The sequence below is a fragment of the Rhinopithecus roxellana genome, chromosome 11, assembly GCF_007565055.1.
Source record: "Rhinopithecus roxellana isolate Shanxi Qingling chromosome 11, ASM756505v1, whole genome shotgun sequence".
In the NCBI taxonomy this organism is placed as follows: Eukaryota; Metazoa; Chordata; class Mammalia; order Primates; family Cercopithecidae; genus Rhinopithecus; species Rhinopithecus roxellana.
Window position 1 is genome coordinate 12448903 of NC_044559.1, and position 20115 is coordinate 12469017.

The window sequence follows — 20115 nt, forward strand, 5'->3', positions numbered from 1 at the left end:
AGAGGGGCGAGAAGCGAGGCGCGCCCAGAGCAGAAATAGGAGAAGGGAGAGGGGGAGGGGGCGGGGAGTCTTTCCTGGGGCAGGAACCCTGGCCCCCCTTGGCGCAGCCTGCCCGCAAAGTGATTCTGCAGATGGAAGGAATTAAGTAGGAGGGGGAGGGTCCGATGGTGATAGCGAGAGGAGGGAGTTAGAAGTGTGTGTGTCTGTGTACGCGCGTCTGAGACAGGAGCGGGAGAGACAGGGAGAAACATCAGACCAGACGGAAATAGAAGAGAGGAGACAAGAAAGAGTGAAAGAGAAGGACACACACACACACACACACACACGGAGCGCGCCACATAGAAAGACGACGGACACGGGAGACACCGAGAGAGAGAAAGAGAGAGTATAAGAAAGGAGGGAAAATAGGAAAGGAAAAGTGAGTGAAAATTAAATAATTGCGGAGGATTTGGAAAGAACGAAACAAGAGAGCTGACGACAGAGTGAGACGAGATTGATTAGGCCGGGGCTGCACTGAGCTCCCAGCAGCTCTGGGAGCTGGGTTGGCCGGGCTGGGGCGAGGTGGGGCTTGGGCGGGGCCTCGCATGGGCGGGCTCGGTCGGTGCTGCATATGCAGATGAGTCTCACTCCCCTCTGCCCCCGCCCCTGACCGTTCATATTCAACGAGACAGCCAATGCAAGGCGAGGACGGTGCCAGGCGGGGCAGGGAGTGGGCGGGGTATCGTGGACCCCACCCCTGGAGCCGCCGCTGGAGGGGTCAGCAGAGAGGCAGATAGCGGATCGCGGGGCCGGGCGGGACGCAGTGGGCGGGGCGGAGGGGGCGGGGCCAAAAGTTTCCTGCCCAACTTTCGCTGCCTCCTTCCACCGCCCGCGCGCGCCGGGGCTGCAGTCGGGGGGAGGTGGCGGTGGCTGCAGCGGCTGCGGGCAGCGCGCGGGGCGCAGGGCGCGGGGCGATCACCGTCGGGGTTCGGGAGGCGGGCAGTGGGCGCAGGCTCCCCGGTGCCCGCCCCTCCGCTGCGGAGGGGGGCCGCGAGCGGGCGGCCGGGGAGGGGCCGGCACCGCCGCCGCAAAATGAGCCTGCTGTCGGCCATCGACACGAGCGCCGCCTCGGTGTACCAGCCCGCCCAGCTGCTCAACTGGGTCTACCTGTCGCTGCAGGACACGCACCAGGCTAGCGCCTTCGATGCCTTCCGGCCCGAACCGACAGCGGGCGCCGCGCCCCCGGAGCTGGCCTTCGGCAAGGGCCGCCCGGAGCAGCTGGGCTCGCCCCTGCACTCCAGCTATCTCAACAGCTTCTTCCAGCTGCAGCGCGGAGAGGTGGGTGCCCCCGCGCGCCCCCGCCCACCACCCCACCGCCCCACTGTGGCGGGCCGTTCCCTGTCTGACCCGCTCTTCCTGGCCTGGAGCGGCCTGGCTCCGCATTGCCCGGCCCAGCTTGGCTTGGCTTCGTTCAACTCTGCCAAACTCGCTGCCCGAAGTCCCCGGGGTGCCGGGAGCGCGTCACCTCCCGGCTGAGCCTGGGCTGCAGCAGCGCAGGCCGGGGCGGGGCTCTCCCGCCCCCTCTCCCTGCCAGGGCAGCCCTACTCCAAAGGGGTTGGGGGAGGGAGTTGAGGAGGGGTTGTCTCCGGATTTTCTCCAGACAGCTGGGGTGCGGCCTGGGCGGGGAGCCCCTTCCAAGTGTCCTTCTCACGCCCAACCCTATCCTTGTCCTGGCCACCGCGGGCTGGGACCGAGAGTGCAGATTCTGCTCAGGGCTCCTCTGGAAGGGCCTAAAATCTTTGCTCCGACCTCTGCTGTTCCCGACCCAAAAGGCACCCTGGAGAGCAGTGACTGCCCAGAGGGCTTCTCCTGTTGTTCTCACTCGGGGACCCCAGATAAGTCCTCCAGCTGCTCGCCCTCCCCCAGCCACATAGGAAGTAGTTTCGGAGGGCTTGACCCCACAGACTGCGCTGTCCCTAGCCCTCCCAGCCTGGAAGGAAATGAAAGGGAAATCCTCTTGAGCTCTTGGGAGGGGGTCTAGAAAGGGGGAGAGGTTCCAGCTGCCCAGCGCCTTCTGCAGAAACCTGGGCCGGCTGTGTTGCAAAGTCTGCCTGTTTGGTAGATTCAGTTACAAAGTTGACTGGGCAGCGCCTCTTTGCCAGCAAGATAAATATACAGATCGCCACCACCTCCCAGCCCTTTTTGAAGAGTCTCCAGGGCCTGCCCAGATACCACTCCTTTTTCCGTGGGCTGGACTCCTCCCCTCCCTCCATTTACTTCTGCCTCATTTGGGAATTTCAGATACCCATCTGTGATCTTCACTTCCTCCCCTTGTGGGGGCTTTCTCTGCAAAGATGCAAGAGATGTGTTGGGGGGAGGACACACATGGGGGTCACTTTCCTTCCAGACCTGGGCACACCGGTGAATTTTAGGAGAGTCAGAGTCCTGAATGGGTTGGGGAGGAAAGCCTATGTATGTAAGGGTGTGCTGGGGATAAGAGAGGGATGCAGAGGGTTGCCCTTGAGTTCAACTCTGCCATTATTTACTAGGGGAGACATGGACATATAAAATGCTGGCCTAAGGCCAATACTGCCCAGGCTGACATGTTGACCTGTGTGGGTAGAAAAGGTGTGGGAGGGGGCTGGGTGCAGAGGAGGAAGATGAGTCTGGAAGTGCACCCTTTGGTGCCAGGCAAAAGCATTTGTATGCCAAAGCTCTTTGTAAACTGTAAAGCAGTCCCTCCAAGTGAGGAATGGTTCTTGGCTGGAGATCTTTCTTTCTTGTAAGGGACTTTTTCTGCCTCTTCGGGGAACTGGCTTCAGGTGACCAGTGACTTTGGAGGACCGTTTGTGGGGTGTTTCTTCGGTCCATGGTGTTTTTAGTTGTTTGTTCTCTTACCAAACATTTGTTGAGCTGTGGGCAGGCCCTGGGGATTCACAACCACAGGCTAGTGGGGGCCACGGATGAGTAAACAGACAAGGTGACATAGGGTATGAATGGTGGGTGATTTGATGGGGGCGCTTGTGGGAGCCCCAGGGGAGGTTCTCACCCTGAGAGAAGGCTGAACTTGACCCACAGATCAAGTGTGGACCCCTAGTCAACCTCTTCTAACCTCCCTCTGCTCCCCCTACCATGGTGGCATTGTTCCCCACCTGTGGGTCTCCCCTGAGAGGACCTGGGAGTTTGGGGCCATCAAGAGTACCCTATGAGAATAGGATGTTGTGCTGCTTTTTGAAAATTTCTGGCATCCAGGATCCCAACTGGAGCTCAGTGAGACCTGCCCTCTGTCACTTCATTGCTGCGTACCTCAGTTTCCCCATAAAGGCACATAGTGTGAAAGGAGCAGGAAAAAGTTATACTGTATAGTGCAGTGGTGTGGGAAAGTCTTTCATGACCCAACTTCAGGGAACCCCATCTCCCTCTGGGCCTTAGCTTACCTATCTGTTAAATTTAGTCTCTGCTACACCCCAGGATGGTATATCTATAGTATTTGAGACCTGTTCAAACAAGAGAGGGCTGGGGGAGGCAAGAGGGACTTCTCTGATGCTCACAGACCAGTGGCTTCCTCGGAGGTGATGGTGGGCTGTGCCTGCTGACTTCCGGAAGGCTCTCTTGGCTTCAGGCTCACTCATCCTCACCACCCCCCCCCCCCACCCACTTTGCCTCCTAAACCCTCTCAAAGCCTCAGCTGTGTTCCTGGGGACAGGCCTTTCCTGCGCCCAGGACTTAGCTGGTGACCTAATATGGCTCCAAAATAGCAACTGGCTGAGAAGGCAAGAAAAAATACCCCCCACCTCAATGCCACCAAGGGGCTGGTCGGAGAGGAAGCAAGTCGTGTGTGGGCCGGAGGGGACTCTACGAAGGGACCCGGGGGCCCAAGAGCATCACCATTCTGTGCGAGGCCTGGCAGGCCCGGTGGTAGTGCCTGTGGATGTGACTTGCATGCTGACCACTGACCATGGCCTGTCTGCACCAGCCCCTGTGCCAAGAGCCCACCCCCTCCCGCACCACCCCCAGGCTACTCTCACCACAATAGCAAAACACCATGAATGCAGCTGGGATTTGGAGGGGGTGAGGACATAGGGGCACAGAAGCCCATTGTGCCCCTGGAACCTCGGCTCTGGAAGCTGAAGATAAGCCAACGGTTCTGAGTGGCACACTGGCCCTGAGAGCAGAGAGAGAGATGGCAGAGTTCACACCAGAGTTCCTGGTGCAGGAGCAAGCACCAGGAGGTGACTTGGATTCTTGTGGGGACTTCCCAGCTTGTGGTGAGGGTGCCAGGCTGAAGCGGACACAAGCACCTTGCACAGTTTCTTAAAAGGCTTCTGGGTCTACAAAGTAGGCCCCGTGAAACCCAGTTTCAAAAACCTGATCTATGGCAACGACGATACACTTTCAGAAAGGGATTCCTAAGGCCCTTGGCTGAGCCTCTTCTCTCTCTCCAGGTACCCAAGGAAGGCAGTTCTTAGACAGAATGGGGGCTGGGCTGCATGGGGTCTTCCCTGCTTGTTTGGAATTTAAATTCACAGTTATAAAGGGACTATGGGAGTCATTTCTAGAAAAACTGAGTTACCTCCTTGTGAAGATGATCTCTTGGGCCCCTTGGAGGACTGCCCAGAGCCCCTGCCAGGTAGTCCCTATACCCCCCAGCCTCCAGGGAGATGTGGCTGTCTCACTCCATTCAGGCAGAATTCTTACGGCAGCTGTTCCCTTTCCCTGTTTCTCCAGGGACAGAGGTAGCTGGAAGGTGTGGCCCTACTGTCAAGAGACCCCTACTTTGTGAATGTTGGGGGAAGGACTTTGTGGCCAAATACATTTGGAAGACACAGTGTCCTTCCTTTCCCTTGGAAACACACAATGCCCACTAGCATAGTAAAGGCTCTGAGAAGTCCTGCAGTGCAAAACCTGTTAACCTTTCTTCAGTGTGACAGTTCCCACACCTCTTTGAGCACAGGACATTTTTGGCTTAGGACACCTGCCAGTGTTCTTTCAAACATCTCCAGGCCCAGGGATGCTTATTCCTGGGAGACCTCTCCATTGTTGGATAGTTCCGATAGTTCCAACCTTTAAGAAGCTCTTCATAGAGCATTAGCCTCTATGGCAATGAGCCTCCTCTTTGCTGCTCAGGTCTACCCATTGGTGGTTTGAGAACAGTAGCAAGGGTGTCACAAGGCTTAACAGATGGCCTTTACCTGGGCCCAGCCCTTCTGTACAGACATGGCCATTAAAACCCTTAGAGGAGTAACTATAGTGTCCTGCTTTAAAAGGCCCCAGTCTTGACAGTTTCCCGAGGGTTTGGATGTGTCACCTGTGCCCTCAACAGGTGGAGATAAGCTCCCGGGCTGCCTGACCAGTGTGGATGTGTGGAACAAAGCCACATTTCTGCCTGAGGGTATGAGGTGCCCATGTTTGAGAGTGGGCTTAAGGATCTCTGGTGGGTTCCCAGCAGCCTTTGTGGTCTGTGTGTGTTTAGGGGACAGCCCCAGGACCTGGGAGCAATGGCCATTCTATTCCAGCCCAGAATTTGGGAGGATGCTCCCAGCTCTCTTGGCCACCCTTGGGAAGCTGAAGTGTGACTCAGGCAAGGAGGACCGTCATTTGAGAAGCTGTTGGCTGAGGCAACCTGACCCTCCCTCTGTCAGATTACGTTGACTGGACAGGCATGGGCTCAGAGGAAAGACCACACCTCGTGGACCTTCTGAGTCAGGTGGGAGGGAGGAAAGCAGACGGAATTAGTAATCAGTAAGTAGCAGTGGCAGGGAGCCAGATGCCATCAGTACCCAGAGGAGGGCTTGGGGAGGAGATGGCCCTTGTGGAACAGTCCCCTGCTCTTGGGTGGTGCTCTATTCATGGCCTCTCTTTCCTCATAGCTCCCATTTTTTGCAAAAGAGGACACAGAGGCCTGGCAAGTCACCTAGCCAGTCAGTGGGAGAGCTAGATCTAGAATTCTTCTGTGTTTCAGCTATGGGTTGCCTCTGCGACCCATCCTGCAATTGGTCCCCAGGTTTGCCTACCCCTTGATCAGCCTCCGGATCCCAGTGAGGGCAGGCAGCAATCCATCTGGACAGGGGCATCCTATCAAGCCTCAATGCCTCCGACATTTTGTCCCTGATCCCCAAACTTTCTGGAATTGCTGAATACTGGTCACGGGTACTGGATTTCCTACCATGTCCCTGTTCCAGCCACTCCCCATCAACCCAGCATGGGGGCATGAGTCCAGGGCTGGCCTGCTTTAGGAGAAGCAGAGAAGATGGGCACTGAGTACTTCCTACTGCTTCTGCACCAATATCCTAGCCTGTGTGCAGCATCCCCACTGTTTGGAAAGGGAAACTAAGGCTCTTCTAAAGAAAGACGATGCATTCGGGGGATCAGTGGCAGAACCAGGATTCCAGCCTAGGTCTCAAGTCCTCAATCTGTTGTGTGTGTGTGTGTGTGTGTGTGTGTGTGTGTGTGTGTGTGTGTGTGTCGTGGTGGTAGTGGTGGCATGTGATTCTTTATTCAGCCCTCCTCTGGCCATACTGGTCTACTTGGGGTTTCTGAAAACATCAAGCAATCTCCCTCCTCTAAGCTTCTGCACTTGCTATTGCTGCTACCTAAAATGCCATTCCCTGCCCTTGTACATAGACACATTCCAACTGGTTTCTTTATGACACAAATGGATGTCCTTTCTCTGAGGGGTTTTACTTGGCTGCCACCAGAAGCAGACCTCTCTCCAGCTGCTGTGAGCCTATGAAAGATGAGTTGTAGGTGCTCTGGTAAAGCATGTCTTTTTATTTTATTATTTATTTATTTATTTATTTTTATTGAATCTGGCTCTGTCACCTAGGCTGGAGTGCCGTGGCACGATCTCTGCTCACTGCAACCTCCACTTCCCCCCAGGTTCAAGAGATTCTCCTGCCTCAGCCTCCCTAGTAGCTGGGATTACAGGCGCCCACCACCACTCCTGGCTAATTTTTTATAAAGCATGTCTGAACGATTGGTCTTGTCCTGTAATAGCAATATGTGTGTCTGTCTCAGTAGTTAGACTGTCAGCTCCCTGAGAGTAGGAATCTTGTCTTTTCTACTTAGTAATTCTGGCATCTGGTTCTTAGTCAGTGCGTAGGACATGCTAGCTGCTCAGTTAATGTTTTCTACATGGGTGGGTGTCTTGAATTGTAACCTCCCCTCCTGCCTCCCACCTCCAGACTTGTGAGCATGTAAGTACTCTCCTGGGCTTCTTTGCCTTTTGTTTTGTCTCACAGAAAAAAAACTATTTATTGATTTCTTGATTAATTGGAACGAGCTGACTTGGGAGATAGTGAAACCTTGTCCCCTACAAGTGTTTCAGCAGAGGCTTGGGTATGCTGATGAATGGTCCTTGACCTTCTTTGGTTACGGACCTCTTTGAGACTCCAAAGACAACTAGAGTTTCTGCTGCCAGCACAATGCACAGAACAGAAGCATTCGTGCACATGCATATACACATGTTTGCATGTGATTTCAGGGGGACCGTGCACACCTTCATGCCCACAGTGGATCACAGATCAAGGGACCCCTACGATGGAGGCTGCAAGCCTCATTGGTACTCCAGACCAAGTACAGTCTAGCTAAATATGCAGGTCCTTTCCAGTCCTGGGATTCTCATATTCTTGCTCTCTGCTTTCATTCAACAAAAATGCTCTAGCAGTAAGAGGCAGCCGGGTCCCCAGTGCTTATACACTAGCTGGGCAGAGTGCATATAGCTGTGAAACACGAGCACCTGTCAGGTGAGTGGTGACCCTGGGCTGGAGCTGTTAGAACCAAGGAGGAAAGAGATCTCCTCAGGTCTCCTCTGCTTTGTCCTGCTGCCACTGTCTGTTCCCCCTTTCCTGGGTCCTTTCCTTGTTTCTCTCTGCCCACTCCCCCACCAAAAATAACCTGGACTTGTGATTTAAATAAGAATCTTTTGCTAAGCACTGACTGTGTCCAGGGAACTGTGTTTTACATTTGCTGGGTGAATGGGCCTCCAGGAGGCAGTGGTGCCCTCTGGGGTCCTGGGTGAAGGCTTGCTGTGCCTGTCGTGGCCAGTCCAGCACTGTCCTTTAGACCTGGGAAACAAACAGAGTCAGGGGCTGAGCACAGCTGAAAACCCTCAGTCAAGGTGTGGCCATGTTTTCCCGTTGGCTCACTTCCCACCTTGCCCACGGGCTGTCTCCTTGTCTCCCTGAGATGGGCTGGTGTCCACCTCTGTGTATATCAGACATGTATGTGTTTGACCAGCCCCAGATAGATGCCTGAGGTGCAGGAAGTACAGATCCCCTGGGGACAGGGGTGGATTCATTTGTGAGATGAATGGTCTCTTGTCCCAAACAGAGGAGTGTGGGTGCGTGTGTGTGTGCGCGTGTCTGTGGGGTGGAGTAGGGGTGGCTTTGGGATAAGAAAGTGGTTGTTCAGCTGATGAAAGAACCCCTGCAGAGCTGGGAACTCAAATCAGAGTTCCTCCTCCGGAGCCTTATCAGGCCTGGGAGCAGGACTCAGCGCTTGCTTCTGCCTTGCCTGGCAGCCTGGCCCAGACACTGCCTTCTCCATGGTCTCACTGGGGCCATAGCCTTCCCAGCACATGCTGCTCTCCATCCTGCCTGCTGTCACTGCCTCTCCTGTCTGTCTCTTGTCCTGTCTCTGTGCCCTCTCTTCTCCCTCTGGGCTGCCCTCTGCAGCCTCTACCCCCCTGCCCTAACTCCTGCTACCCCTCGCCCACTGTGCCTACTTACTGTCCTGCAGGGAGGGAAGAAAAGAGAAGAAGTCCTGCTGGTCAGGCTCTGGGGAGAACTGGAGTCAGCCTTGGAAATCTCTGCCTCTGTACCCTGTATTCTGCAGCAGAAACACCATCCCCAGGGCCTGCATCCCTCATGCAGCCCAGAGACACTGGTCCCTCATCTTGCAAGGGCTGAGGGGCTTAGCATATGATGTCACAGGGCTCCGTGCCAAGGAGAGTGGTCTGCACCTGGCATTTTCTTCTGATTCCCCTTCCTATAGGGGAGGTCAAGCCTTGGAGACCATGTGGAGGCTGAAATATAACAGGGCAACATGTGCTGGCTGTGTTACCTTGGACAAATCACTCAGCCTCTCTGGGCCTCAGTTTCTAGCTCTATAATATGGGGCCAATAATGCCCATTTGAATAGTATTCTTGCCAGGTATAAAGGGACTAAGAAAGGTGAAGGTTTTAGTCAAATATATGACACACCACTTGATCAGAGTAAACCACAGGCCGAGCACAGTGACTCATGCCTATAATCCCAGCATTTTGGGAGGCCGAGGCAGGCAGATCACTTGAGCCCAGGAGTTTGAGACCTGCCTGTGCAACATGGTGAAACCTCATCTCTACAAATAATAAATACAAAAAATCAGCCAGTCGTGGTGCCATGCACCTATTGTCTTACCTACTTGAGAGGCTGATGTGGGAGAATCACCTGAGCCCAGGAACAGTAGGCTGCAGTGAGCTGTGATTGTGCCACTGCACTCCAGCCTGGGTGACAGAGTAAGAACAGTGAGACCCTGTCTCAAAAAAAAAAAAAAAAAGTAAACTATAATGTCTTCCTACCTACCTTTCCCCAACACCCAAGCAAAAACCCTGGAGAATTTCCAGCACTGGGCAGGAGTGTGATGCACAGTCCCCCAGATGTGGTGTGAGGGTCACATGCTTCCTGCTAGCTGCTGGGGTCACTGACCTAGGGAGGAAAGAGAGATGGCCTCTTCCCTAAGGCTGGTGATTTGGGCCTAGATGGCCCAAGGGCTTCCACTTACCCCATAAGTGGGTGTGCCCTGCATTAGTGCCCAGTGCAGCCTAATCTAAGGTGGGAATGCCCCTCCACTTGGCCCATGGAAATGAGAAGACCGCTAGGGCATCTGTCACCCTGTCTGTCAAGTGGGCAGGCTCTTCCCTGCTGGTGACCATCTGTACCCAGGGCAGGCTGTGGGGCAATGGAGGGTTGCAGAACTTTTGTCTTCAGGGATGTCCAGCCTTGTGGGAGAGGTGAGGAGGCCTCACATGTGGGGAGAGATTAGAGACCGACTTCAGAGCTCCACCTGTCACTCAGGAGGGGCTGAGCCATGATCCCTGCCCCCCCCTCCTGCCAACCACAGTGCTGGACTGGGCTACACTGGGGTCAGAGGGGTCAGCGAGGCCTCTAGTGGGGGTCGGGGCCTCTGTGGCCAGGGGGAACTTCAGGAGCACCTGGATCTGTGCTTTTCATGCTTTTCCTTGGAGCCTGAGGCCTGAGTAAGGGGAAGGGATGGGGTCAAGGCCAAAACCCTGGAGTTAGAGCCCGATCTGGAGCCAGGCCCTGGAGGGGTTCTGGATGGACACAGAGAAGAGCATTCTCAGGGTGAGGCAGCAAGTGCGGGCTGGAGGGAGAAAGGCAGAGCTGCACGGTGGGCATGGTGGGAGGAGCAGGGTTAGGGCCCATAGATGAATGTTTCTAGGGCTGCCTTGAGCTCCAGCCACGGAAGGAAGGCCACAGATGGTGCCTGTGTTGGCCTCTGCATGCCAGGCTCCAGGGGCGTCTCTCAGGACCCTGGTGTCTGGACCCTAGGAAAGCAGGACCGCAGGGATCGGCAAGGTCGCCCTTCTTCCCCGCTCCATTTTACACTGTAGAAGTGGGAAACCCAGTTGACCAAGCCCCAGCTCCGAGCAGGAAAGGATAGAGCTCTGTGTCCTGGCCTCTGTTCCATCCAGTCCCCACAGGCTATGGAAACAACCAGGAGGCTGATTTGCCTTTCACCTCCCTGGCCTGAGCTCAAACGGGGCTTCGGAGAGGAAGCAGCTCACTGCCCCACCCACCCTTCACACCGGCCAGCCAAGCGGGACTTCTGGCCCTGGGGCCTGGCTGGGTGCCCTGGTCTGCGTCCCTGTGCCCCTGTGGGCCTCAGTTTCCCCATCTGTCATGTGGGAATGAGGTGGGGTCAGCTGATGGTCTCTGCCCTTTCGGCTCTAAGGTAGTGTTCGTCTGGAATTAGGGCTTGGGGAAGGGCCCTAATTCCCTGCAGACAGGCTGGAGGGCACTAGAGGTGGAAAGGCCATGAGGAGGGGAAGCTCTGGCCTCGCTTCTGTCACCGTGGAGCTGCCTGGGGCAGCAGCAAGGCTGTGGCCCTCCAGAGGGTGGGGTGTCGAGCTGCCAAGGAGAAGGCACCCGCTTAGAGGCCTCTGACTGCCCAGGGATGCCTGTGGGGCTGTCCGTGGGCAGGGGACCATGGCCGCAAGATGGGGGAGAGGTTTTTCAGGGTGTAATTAGTGCACTTTCTGGCACCCACCAAACTTCCCCTTCCTCTTGACAATTTGCTGCCAAACAGCCTGATTCCTGTGGACTTGCTTAAATCTTATCCAGGGGGGAAAAAAAAAAAAAACCCGAAGGAAAGAAAGAAAGGAAGAAAAAGAAAAAAATAATAAGTGGGTTGTTATTTGTGAAATTGTGTTTCCCAGCCATGAGGGTGAGTCACACCATTTGGGGCTTCAAGTTTCTTGTTTGGATGAACTTTTCTCTGGGAGGCTGGGGCGGATTTGGAGGGGGAGGGGGCCTTCTGGTGTGGGGAAAGTCTTAGAGTCAAGATAAGGGGAGACCCTGATGGTTGGGAAGTCCAGGTGCTCCAGGGCTGGGTGGGACAGTGCTGGTTGTACCTTAATTGCCTGGGGGAGCTTGAAAAATACAGATTGGGCTGCAGTAGGCGGGGGTGTTGTTGCTTCATGGGGATGGAGTTTCAGTCTGGGAAGATGAAAAAGTTCTGGAGCTGGATGGTGGCGATGGCTGCCCAGCAGCGTGAATGCTCTTAATGCCACTCAACTGTACACTTAAAAACCATTAAAATGGTCAATTTTGTTGTGTATATTTTGCCACATATCTAAAAATACAGATTTCAGGCCTTCAATTCCAGGTGGCTGCTTTGGTAGATCTGAGGTGAGGCCCAGAAAACTATTTGTTATAAGCTTCCCAGGTCATTCAGTGCAGGTTTGGGTACACTCATGTAATCTGTAAAATGGGATAGTGACTCATAGAGTTGTGGGGAGAATCAGCTATCTCAATACGTGCAAAATTTCCAGTGCTGGGGTCACAGTAAGAGCTTGGTCTGTGTCACTATTATCCTCTGATCTGGTTTTTATCAGAACTCTCCCCCGCACCCTGGAAGGTCGACCCCCATTGGCTCCCACAGCTCCAGGGATGGGGGACCCTCTGCTTCTCAGGGTGGACTGCTCCATCTTGGGCTTATCTGAGAGCTGCAGTCCCCCTCAGGCTGAACGCAGGTCGATGTGGAATCTTCCACTCTGGATTTGGTGGTCGGGCCGGGCAGTGATAGAGAAGTTACAGTCAGTAGGACCCATTGAGATCCTTCCCAATCTCTATAGATGACTGTGTGCTGGGCTGGCCTGTGCCGGATGTGGTGTCTGTGTGTCTTTCCTTCCACATCCCAGGCTCTGCTCCAGACGCACACGAGAGGGAACAGAGGCCCAGAAGGAAAGGGCTGTGGTCACACAGCCATGTGCCCTGAGGCACCAAGAACATTAGTGACACCCAGGTGATGAGGACCATGTCGCTAGGAGGGGAGTGGCAGATGCCTGCAGATGGAAACAGTCGGGTGGCTGGGACACATACTTGTGCAAAGCAGGATCTACTTCAACTAGGGGAGACAAGGCTGTGCCCTGTGCCCTGGGGCCAGCCCGCAGCTTGCCTCCCTCCCCTTCCTATGCTAAGGGAACACAGAAAGGACTGTCCCCAGCCTGGGCTCCTGTCTACCCCATCTTTGTAAGGGAGCCTGATGCCCTTCCTTTCAGGGGCCCTGCTTCTCCCTCAGGCTGGAACTCCCAAAAATAAATCCTTGTCTCCCCATCAGACACAAGGCCCCCCAAGGTCCGTAACTTATTCCTGTAGTTCTTGGGCACCTGTGCTGGGGCCAGGAGATACCCAAGCCCCAAGCCCAGATTTGTGGTTGACCCTCCTGAGGAGGCCACCTCTTTCAGCCTTGGCCTTGCTCCAGGAAAGGGGGACCACTGGCTGCTCCCTGCCAGCTCCACCTTCGCTAAATTCCAGTGCGCCAGGCAGCCCGGAGCCCGTGACTCCTATAAATAGAGGCTGTATATACCAGGAAGGGGCCTGGGCCACGTCTGCTGTGAAACTAAGCAAGATGTCTGGTTCCTGTCATCTGGAGGTGAGAGAGATGGACCACTTCCCTCCTTGGGCTTCCAGAGAGGTGGCTTGGGCCGGGCTGAGGGCTCCCCACACACAGACTACATAAGCCTTGGCCTGCAGGAAACCTGGCAAAGGGCTGGGCTTCAGCCTTCGCTAGTGTGAAGCGGGAGCAATGCTGCAAGCTGACGTTCCCCTTCCTTACAAGGTGGGGAAACTGAGGCAGCAGTGACTTTCCTAAAGTCACCCCAGAGCCCCAAATCTGACAGGTTGCTTTCTACTCTATGTTCTTACCTTGTGGCAGTATGTTAATAACTAATGGTAATAATAATGATAGCCATCATCATCATCGCCATTTACTGAGTGGTTCTGAAGTACCAGGCATGAGATAAACCACTTTCCATTAGTGACCTCGTTTTAGTCTCATAGAAACCCTAGGAGGAGTTGTTACTAGGCCCATTTTACAGACAGGGTCACCGAGGCCCAGAGTAGTTAACTGGCTTGTCCATGGAGATACACTAGTTAGGATCTGAACTCAGGCTTCTGGAGCCCATAGCCCTCAAGCTGAAGACTCAGTGTGAATCCATGCGAGTGTTTGGGCTGGGGGTTATGGAACTTCTCCCAGGGCCGCGGCTGCAGCGTGTGCGCCTCTGTCCCAGGGCCGTGGCTGCAGCGTGTGTGCCTGTGTCCCAGGGCCGTGGCTGCAGCGTGTATGCCTCTGTCCCAGGGCCGCAGCTGCAGGGTATATGCCTCTGTCTCCCACAGGCACTGAGCAACAGTGTGTACAAGGGCGCGTCGCCCTACGGCTCCCTCAACAACATTGCCGATGGCCTCAGCTCCCTCACCGAGCACTTCTCAGACCTGACCCTCACCTCCGAGGCCCGCAAGCCCAGCAAGCGGCCCCCACCCAACTACCTGTGCCACCTGTGCTTCAACAAAGGACACTACATCAAGGACTGCCCCCAGGTAAGGCAGCTCTGGCCCAGGGGATGCTCTTGGGCTCCCCTACTGACCTGCGGACAGGCTCCTGTGGGTGGGGCAGGCAAAGCGGTGTCCCCAGGGCCCCTTCCACCAATGAGGGACCCTGTGGCCCTCTGGTCTCTACCCTTTTGTCCCCACTGGGATTTCTAAGGCAAGGCTGGCTGCTGTGGTCAGGACAGAGGCCCATCTTCGGCCTACGCTGGTTGGTCAGCAATCAGGGTGGGGGATTTTTAGACCCAAACTGGGCCCCCAAAGGAGGTTCTGTGCCTTCAGGTCTCCACCAGTCATTTTTGCTAGGTAGGGCCTGTTCTGAGGGGGCAGCCTCCTCACAGCTCCCTGGAGGCCCCATCTCATCACATTCACGGGGAAGGAATGCAGGCTCTGGGCCAGGAATCCAGATGTGCACCCCCTCCCCCGGACCCCACCTCTGCCTCCTCAGCCTGTGAGGGAAGAGGGGAGGGACCCTGCCCCGAACTCTGTGCTCCCAGGATAGATCTGGGCGAAGGCTTCAGGCAGTGCAGGGCGGAGCATCTCTTTCTTGGAGTGAGAAGGGGTGGGCAGATCCAGGCCCCCACCTGACCCAATGCTTTAGTGTGACAGAGTGGGCCTACTGTGCCAGCCCACCCACAGGATGGTCCCTGACCCTGATATACATGGCTTAGGGATCCTGGGAAGAGAAGGTAGCAGTCATTTTAAATACAGCATGAGATTATCAGTGATTTTTTTTCCTATTAGTTTTTCCTATTTTCCAACTTTTGTTAATAATGTGGCATTACTTTTACTTTACATTTGTAATGGAAATGGAATCCTGGAAACTCTGGAAATGCATGTAGTGTTCCCCTCCAGATGTTGGAAACCAATGCGTGGTTGGGTGGGGCTGGGTCCCTGCAGGACCAGTGGGAGGCCAAGATGTGCTTGTCATTCATTACATTCCCAAACTCTGCTCAGAAACGGCCACACCACGCTTCAGGTCCTTGCCGCTTAGAGTACAGCCCTGGCAGACATGCATCAGTGCCTTCAGGGAGCTATTACAAATGCAGGCTCTCAGGCCCACCCAAAGCAGCATCTTAGCAAGGTCCCCAGGTGATCCGTGTGCCCCCATCACAGACTCCGCATACATAGTGGGAGCTGACCCACTGACGACTTTCCTGCAGACCCCACATCCCCAGTGGGTCCTGTCCTCCCCCTCAATATACATAGTAAGCAGGAGGCCATTGGCATGAGTGGCTCCCAGCAGAGAGTGAGCACCCTCAGTCCCCCTGGGGTTCTCTGGATAGAATCAGGGGCAAACAGGCGACTGAGGATCTGGTTGGTCCTTAAGGCCATGCTCATGGCCTGTGCAGTCCATAGCCTGTTGCATTTTGTCCAGCTGAGCCCCAGCACAGCGGCCCCCAGCTCATGTGCACACAGCCATCCACAACAACCCTCCCTCATCCCCTGCCTACAGCCTGGGAAGTGGGCAGAGCCAGACTGAGCTCCGTTAAGGAGACAGGCACTGTACTGAGTGCTCTCCAAGCAGTATTTCATTTAATGAAACTACACTATGTGTTAAGTGCTCTATTTGCCTCATTTTCCATGGTGAAACAGATGCTTCGAGGGAGGAAGGGACTCACACAGGATTATTGAGCTATCAGTGAAAGAGCTGGGATTTTAATCCAGGCAGGCAGGTGACACTCAGACATCAACAGGGGCTCTGGGGCCCCAAGGAGGTACGCTCACTCTGGGCTGGCAGCCTGGGAATGCCTCCAGGAGAAGGGCTTTGGAGAAGGGTGGCAGGGCCTCCCCCAGGGTGACCAATATCCAAAGGCAATGGATGTGAGCCAGAGGCCCGGGGATGGCAGAGGGTGTGTATGTGTGTGTGTGTGTGTGTGTGTGTGTGTGTGTGTGTGTGTGTATGTATGAGTGTATGTACACATGCATGCACCATCCTCTCTCCTGACAGAGCCAGAGCTCTTCTAAATGCTGGGGCAGAGGGTCCCTGGCACCTTCCAGCACAGTGCTAACATGGGATCTTCCTTCATAGAGATCATCATCTCATATCGGATTCTTAGCTCTATGGCAGAAGGAGGAGCAGCGGCCTCATTGTACAGTCTTGGGGAGGTGGAGAGGGCAGAACAAGATCCCCAGTCTCGGAATCTCCATGTTCTTTGCCTCCTTGACCTCCATGTCACTCCAAGCTAAGACCCGCATGATCGGTGGGGCCTCAGTTTCTCACTGGAGCTGATTGAGGCCTTCTCCTGGCTCCATCCCAAACTTGATTCTGTTCTGCACTCCTGAAGGCCCAGGCACCTTCCTCCTCCCTTAATGAGTGGTGGGAGGGCAGACAGAAGCTCGCAGCATCAGTTTTATCACCTGTCCCATGAGGCTAAGGAGAGCACCGACACCCAGGATATTGTGAGGACACAGTGAAACTATGCATGGAAGGTGCTTAGCACAGTCCCTGGCACACAGGAAGTGCTTAGTAAATGTTGGCTAGCATTTTCTTCTCCTTTGGGTCACTATGAAGAGTGCACCCACCTGGCAAGGCACTAGGTATTTGGGCAGGCTGGAACCTGATTGGATGCTGTCTACCCCTCACCTGACCATAGCTCCAGGGGCAGGTGCTGGGCTGGATTCATCTCTGTGCTCCTCACCACCTGACCACGCCAGCTAAAGGAACCTCACACACAGCAGTGCTCAGTGCAAGGCTCCCTGAAGGGAGGAACGGGTTGACAGGGCTTTTGTAAACCTCAGAAAGAAACCTGTGTCACAAATGAAATAGTGTGTTAGAACCTAACTTCCATAATATTTGAAAGTAGAATGATTTTCTTGGGAACAGCTTTATGAGATATAATTCACTTACCATATAATTCCCATTTGAAGTGTACAATTTAGTGATTTTCGTATATGCCCAGAGTTGTGCAGCTGTCACCTCGATCAGAGAATATTGTCATCATCTCGGAAAGGAATTTCATATTCCTTAGGTATCACCTCTTTTTTTTATTTTTTGAGACAGAGTCTGGCTCTGTTGCTCAGGCTGGAGTGCAGTGGCATCATCTCGGCTCACTGCAACCTCCACCTCCTAGGTTCAAGTGATTCTCGTGCCTCAGCCTCCCAAGTAGCTGGGAATCCAGGCCCTGCCACCATGCCCGGCTAATTTTTCTGTTTTTAGTGGAGACAGGGTTTCACCATGTTGGCCAGGCTGGTCTCAAACTCCTGGTCTCAAGTGATCCACCTGCCTCAGCCTCCCAAAGAGCTGGGATTATAGGTGTGAGCCCCCTCGCCTGGCCCAGGTATCACCTCTTGATCATCTATCCCCTCGCATCCATAACTACTCATCTATTTCTCTCTTTCTAACTCTGTCTATTCTGGACATTTCATGTAACTAGAATCATGTAATATGTGGTCTTTTATGACTGGCTTCTTTCACTTAGCATAATATTTTCATGGTTCATCCATGTTATAGTGTGTCAGGAAGTGTTCCTTCCTGTTGTATTTTCTGGAAGAGTTTGTAAAGAATGAGCACTAATTCTTTTTCAGATGCTTGATAGAATTCACCTGTGATGCCATCTGAGCACGGCCTTCTTTTGTGGGTAGATTTTTGATGATTGCTGTGAGTTCTTTACTCATTATAGACCTATTCTGATTTTTTTTTAATTTCTTTTTTGACTCAGTTACTATAGTTTGCATCTTCCTGGGCATTTGCCCATTTTATCTAATTTGTCTAATTTGTTGGCATACAGTTGTCCATAGTATTCCCTTAAAATCCTTTTTATTTCTGTAAGGTCATTAATAATGTTCTTTCTTTCATTTCCGATTCTTGGAATTTGAGTCCTCTCTTTTTTCTTGTTCAATCTAGCTAAAGTTTTGTCAATTATTTTGGACTTTTCAAAGAACAAACTTTTGGTTTAGTTGATTTTCTCTGTTTTTTTTTTTCTATTATTTATCTCATTAACTTCCACTTTAATCTTTATTGTTAAATTATATTTAAAATACATATGACATAAAATTTACCATCTTAACCATTTTTAGCTTACGGTTCAGTGGCATTGAATACATTCATATTGTTGTATGACCATCAACACCTTCCAACCACAGAACTCTTTTTATCTTGCAAAACTGAAATTTATCTTGCAGAACTGAAATCCTGTGCCCATTACATAATAATTCTCCCTCCCTGCCCCCAGAAACCACCATTCTACTTTCAGTCTCTATGAATTTGACTACTCTAAGTACCTCATGTAAGTGGGATCACATGGCGTTTGTCCTTTTGTGACTGGCTTAGTTCACTTAGCCGAGTGAACTAAGTTTCCTCAAGTTTCATCCACATTGTAGCATGTATCCATTTCATTCCTTTTTAAGGCTGAGTAATACTCCATTGTATGTATATACCACATTTTTAAATCAGTTCACCCATCAATGGACAACTGGATTGCATCCACCTTTTGGCTATTGTAAATAATACTGCTGTTATCGAGGGTTTATAAGTATCTTTGCTTGCCTTCAATTCTCCACTCCAATATTTATTATTTCCTCCCGTCAGCTTGCTTTAGATTTAGTTTGCTCTTCTTTTTCTAGTTTCTTAAGTTAAGTTACTGATTTTATATCCTTCTTTTCTTTTCCTTCCTTCCTTCCTTCCTTCCTTCCTTCCTTCCTTCCTTCCTTCCATCCATCCTTCCTCTTTTTATGGAGACAGGATCCCACTCTGTCACCGAGACTGGAGTGCAGTGGTGTGATCATAACTCACTGCAGACTCAAACTCCTGGGCTCAAGTAATCCTCCCATCTCAACCTCTGAAGGAGCTGGGATGACAGGCATGATCCATTGTGCCTGGCCCCTTCTTTTCTTAATGTAGATGATTGTAGCTATGAATTTTCCTCTGAGCCCCATCCCATAAGTTTTGGTATATTGTGTCTTATTGTCATTTATCACAGGGCATTTTTTTTTAATTTCCCTTCTGATTTCCTCCTTGACTCACTGGTTATTTAGGAGTGTGTTGTTTAATATCCACATATTTGTGTGTTTCCCAAACATCTTTTAATGATTTCTAACCTTACTCCATTGTGGTCATAGAACATATTTTATATTATATTAACCCTCCTAAATTTATTGTGGATTGTTTCAGAACATAGCATTATGAGTTATTCTGGAGAATGTTTTGTGTGCACTTGAGTGAAATGTATTCTGCTGTTGTTTGGTGGAATGTTTTATGTCTGTTAGGTCTAGTTGGTTCATAGTGATGTCTGTGTCTTCTACTGCTTTGTTGATATTCTGCCTAGTTCTTTTATTATTATTTTAAGTGGGGTTATTTAAGTCTCCAGAAATTATTGTTTGTCTATTTCTTTCTTCAATTCTGTCAGTTTTTGCTTCATGCATTTGAGTTTTCTATTATGAGGTGCACCTTTGTTTATAGTCGTATCTTCTTGATGGATTAATCATTTTATCCTTATAAAATGTCCTTTTTTATCTCTAGTAACTGGTTTTTTTTGTTTTGTTTTAAAGTATATTTTGTCTGATATTAGTATACCTAGCTTTCTAATAGTTGCAGATTACATGACAGATATTTTCCCATCCTTTTATTTTCAATCTGTTCATATATTTGAATTTAAAGTGCATCTCCTGTAGATAGCATATAGTTGATCTTGTTTTTTGTTGTCTAATCTGAAAATCCTTGCCTTTTGATTGGATTGTTTGATCCACTCACATTTAATGCTCTTTTTGACATAGATTTAGTCTGTCATTTTACTGCCATTTGCTTTCTAAATTATTCATGTCTTTTTTTTATTTCTCTATTCCTTCTAAAGAATAACCAAATAAATTGCTTTCTTTTGCATTAATTTTCTAACTAACATTTTAATTTCTTTAGTGATTTTTTTTTCACTATGTTTTGTGAGTTATTTTCTTAGGGTTGCTCTAGGGATTATCTTATACCTGTGTCTTACCAGAATGCCTCAGATTTATAACTTGATTCCTGTGAGATATAGAAATGTTACTCCTGTATAGCTCTATTCGCTCCTTGTTGTGGCTTTCAGCAGTTTTACT

General features: G+C 51.9%; 1 protein-coding gene across 1 annotated transcript in view; it reads left to right on the forward strand.

The window, feature by feature from the left end:
* Positions 1-891: 891 nt before the first annotated feature.
* ZCCHC24 (zinc finger CCHC-type containing 24) overlaps positions 892-20115 on the forward strand; it is a 64022-nt gene continuing 44798 nt past the window's right edge. Inside the window, exons 1-2 of the mRNA XM_010363254.2 lie at positions 892-1317; positions 13879-14079. Coding sequence (XP_010361556.1) covers positions 1072-1317; positions 13879-14079 — 447 coding nt within the window. The 5' untranslated portion in view covers positions 892-1071. The remainder of the gene's footprint in view (positions 1318-13878; positions 14080-20115) is intronic.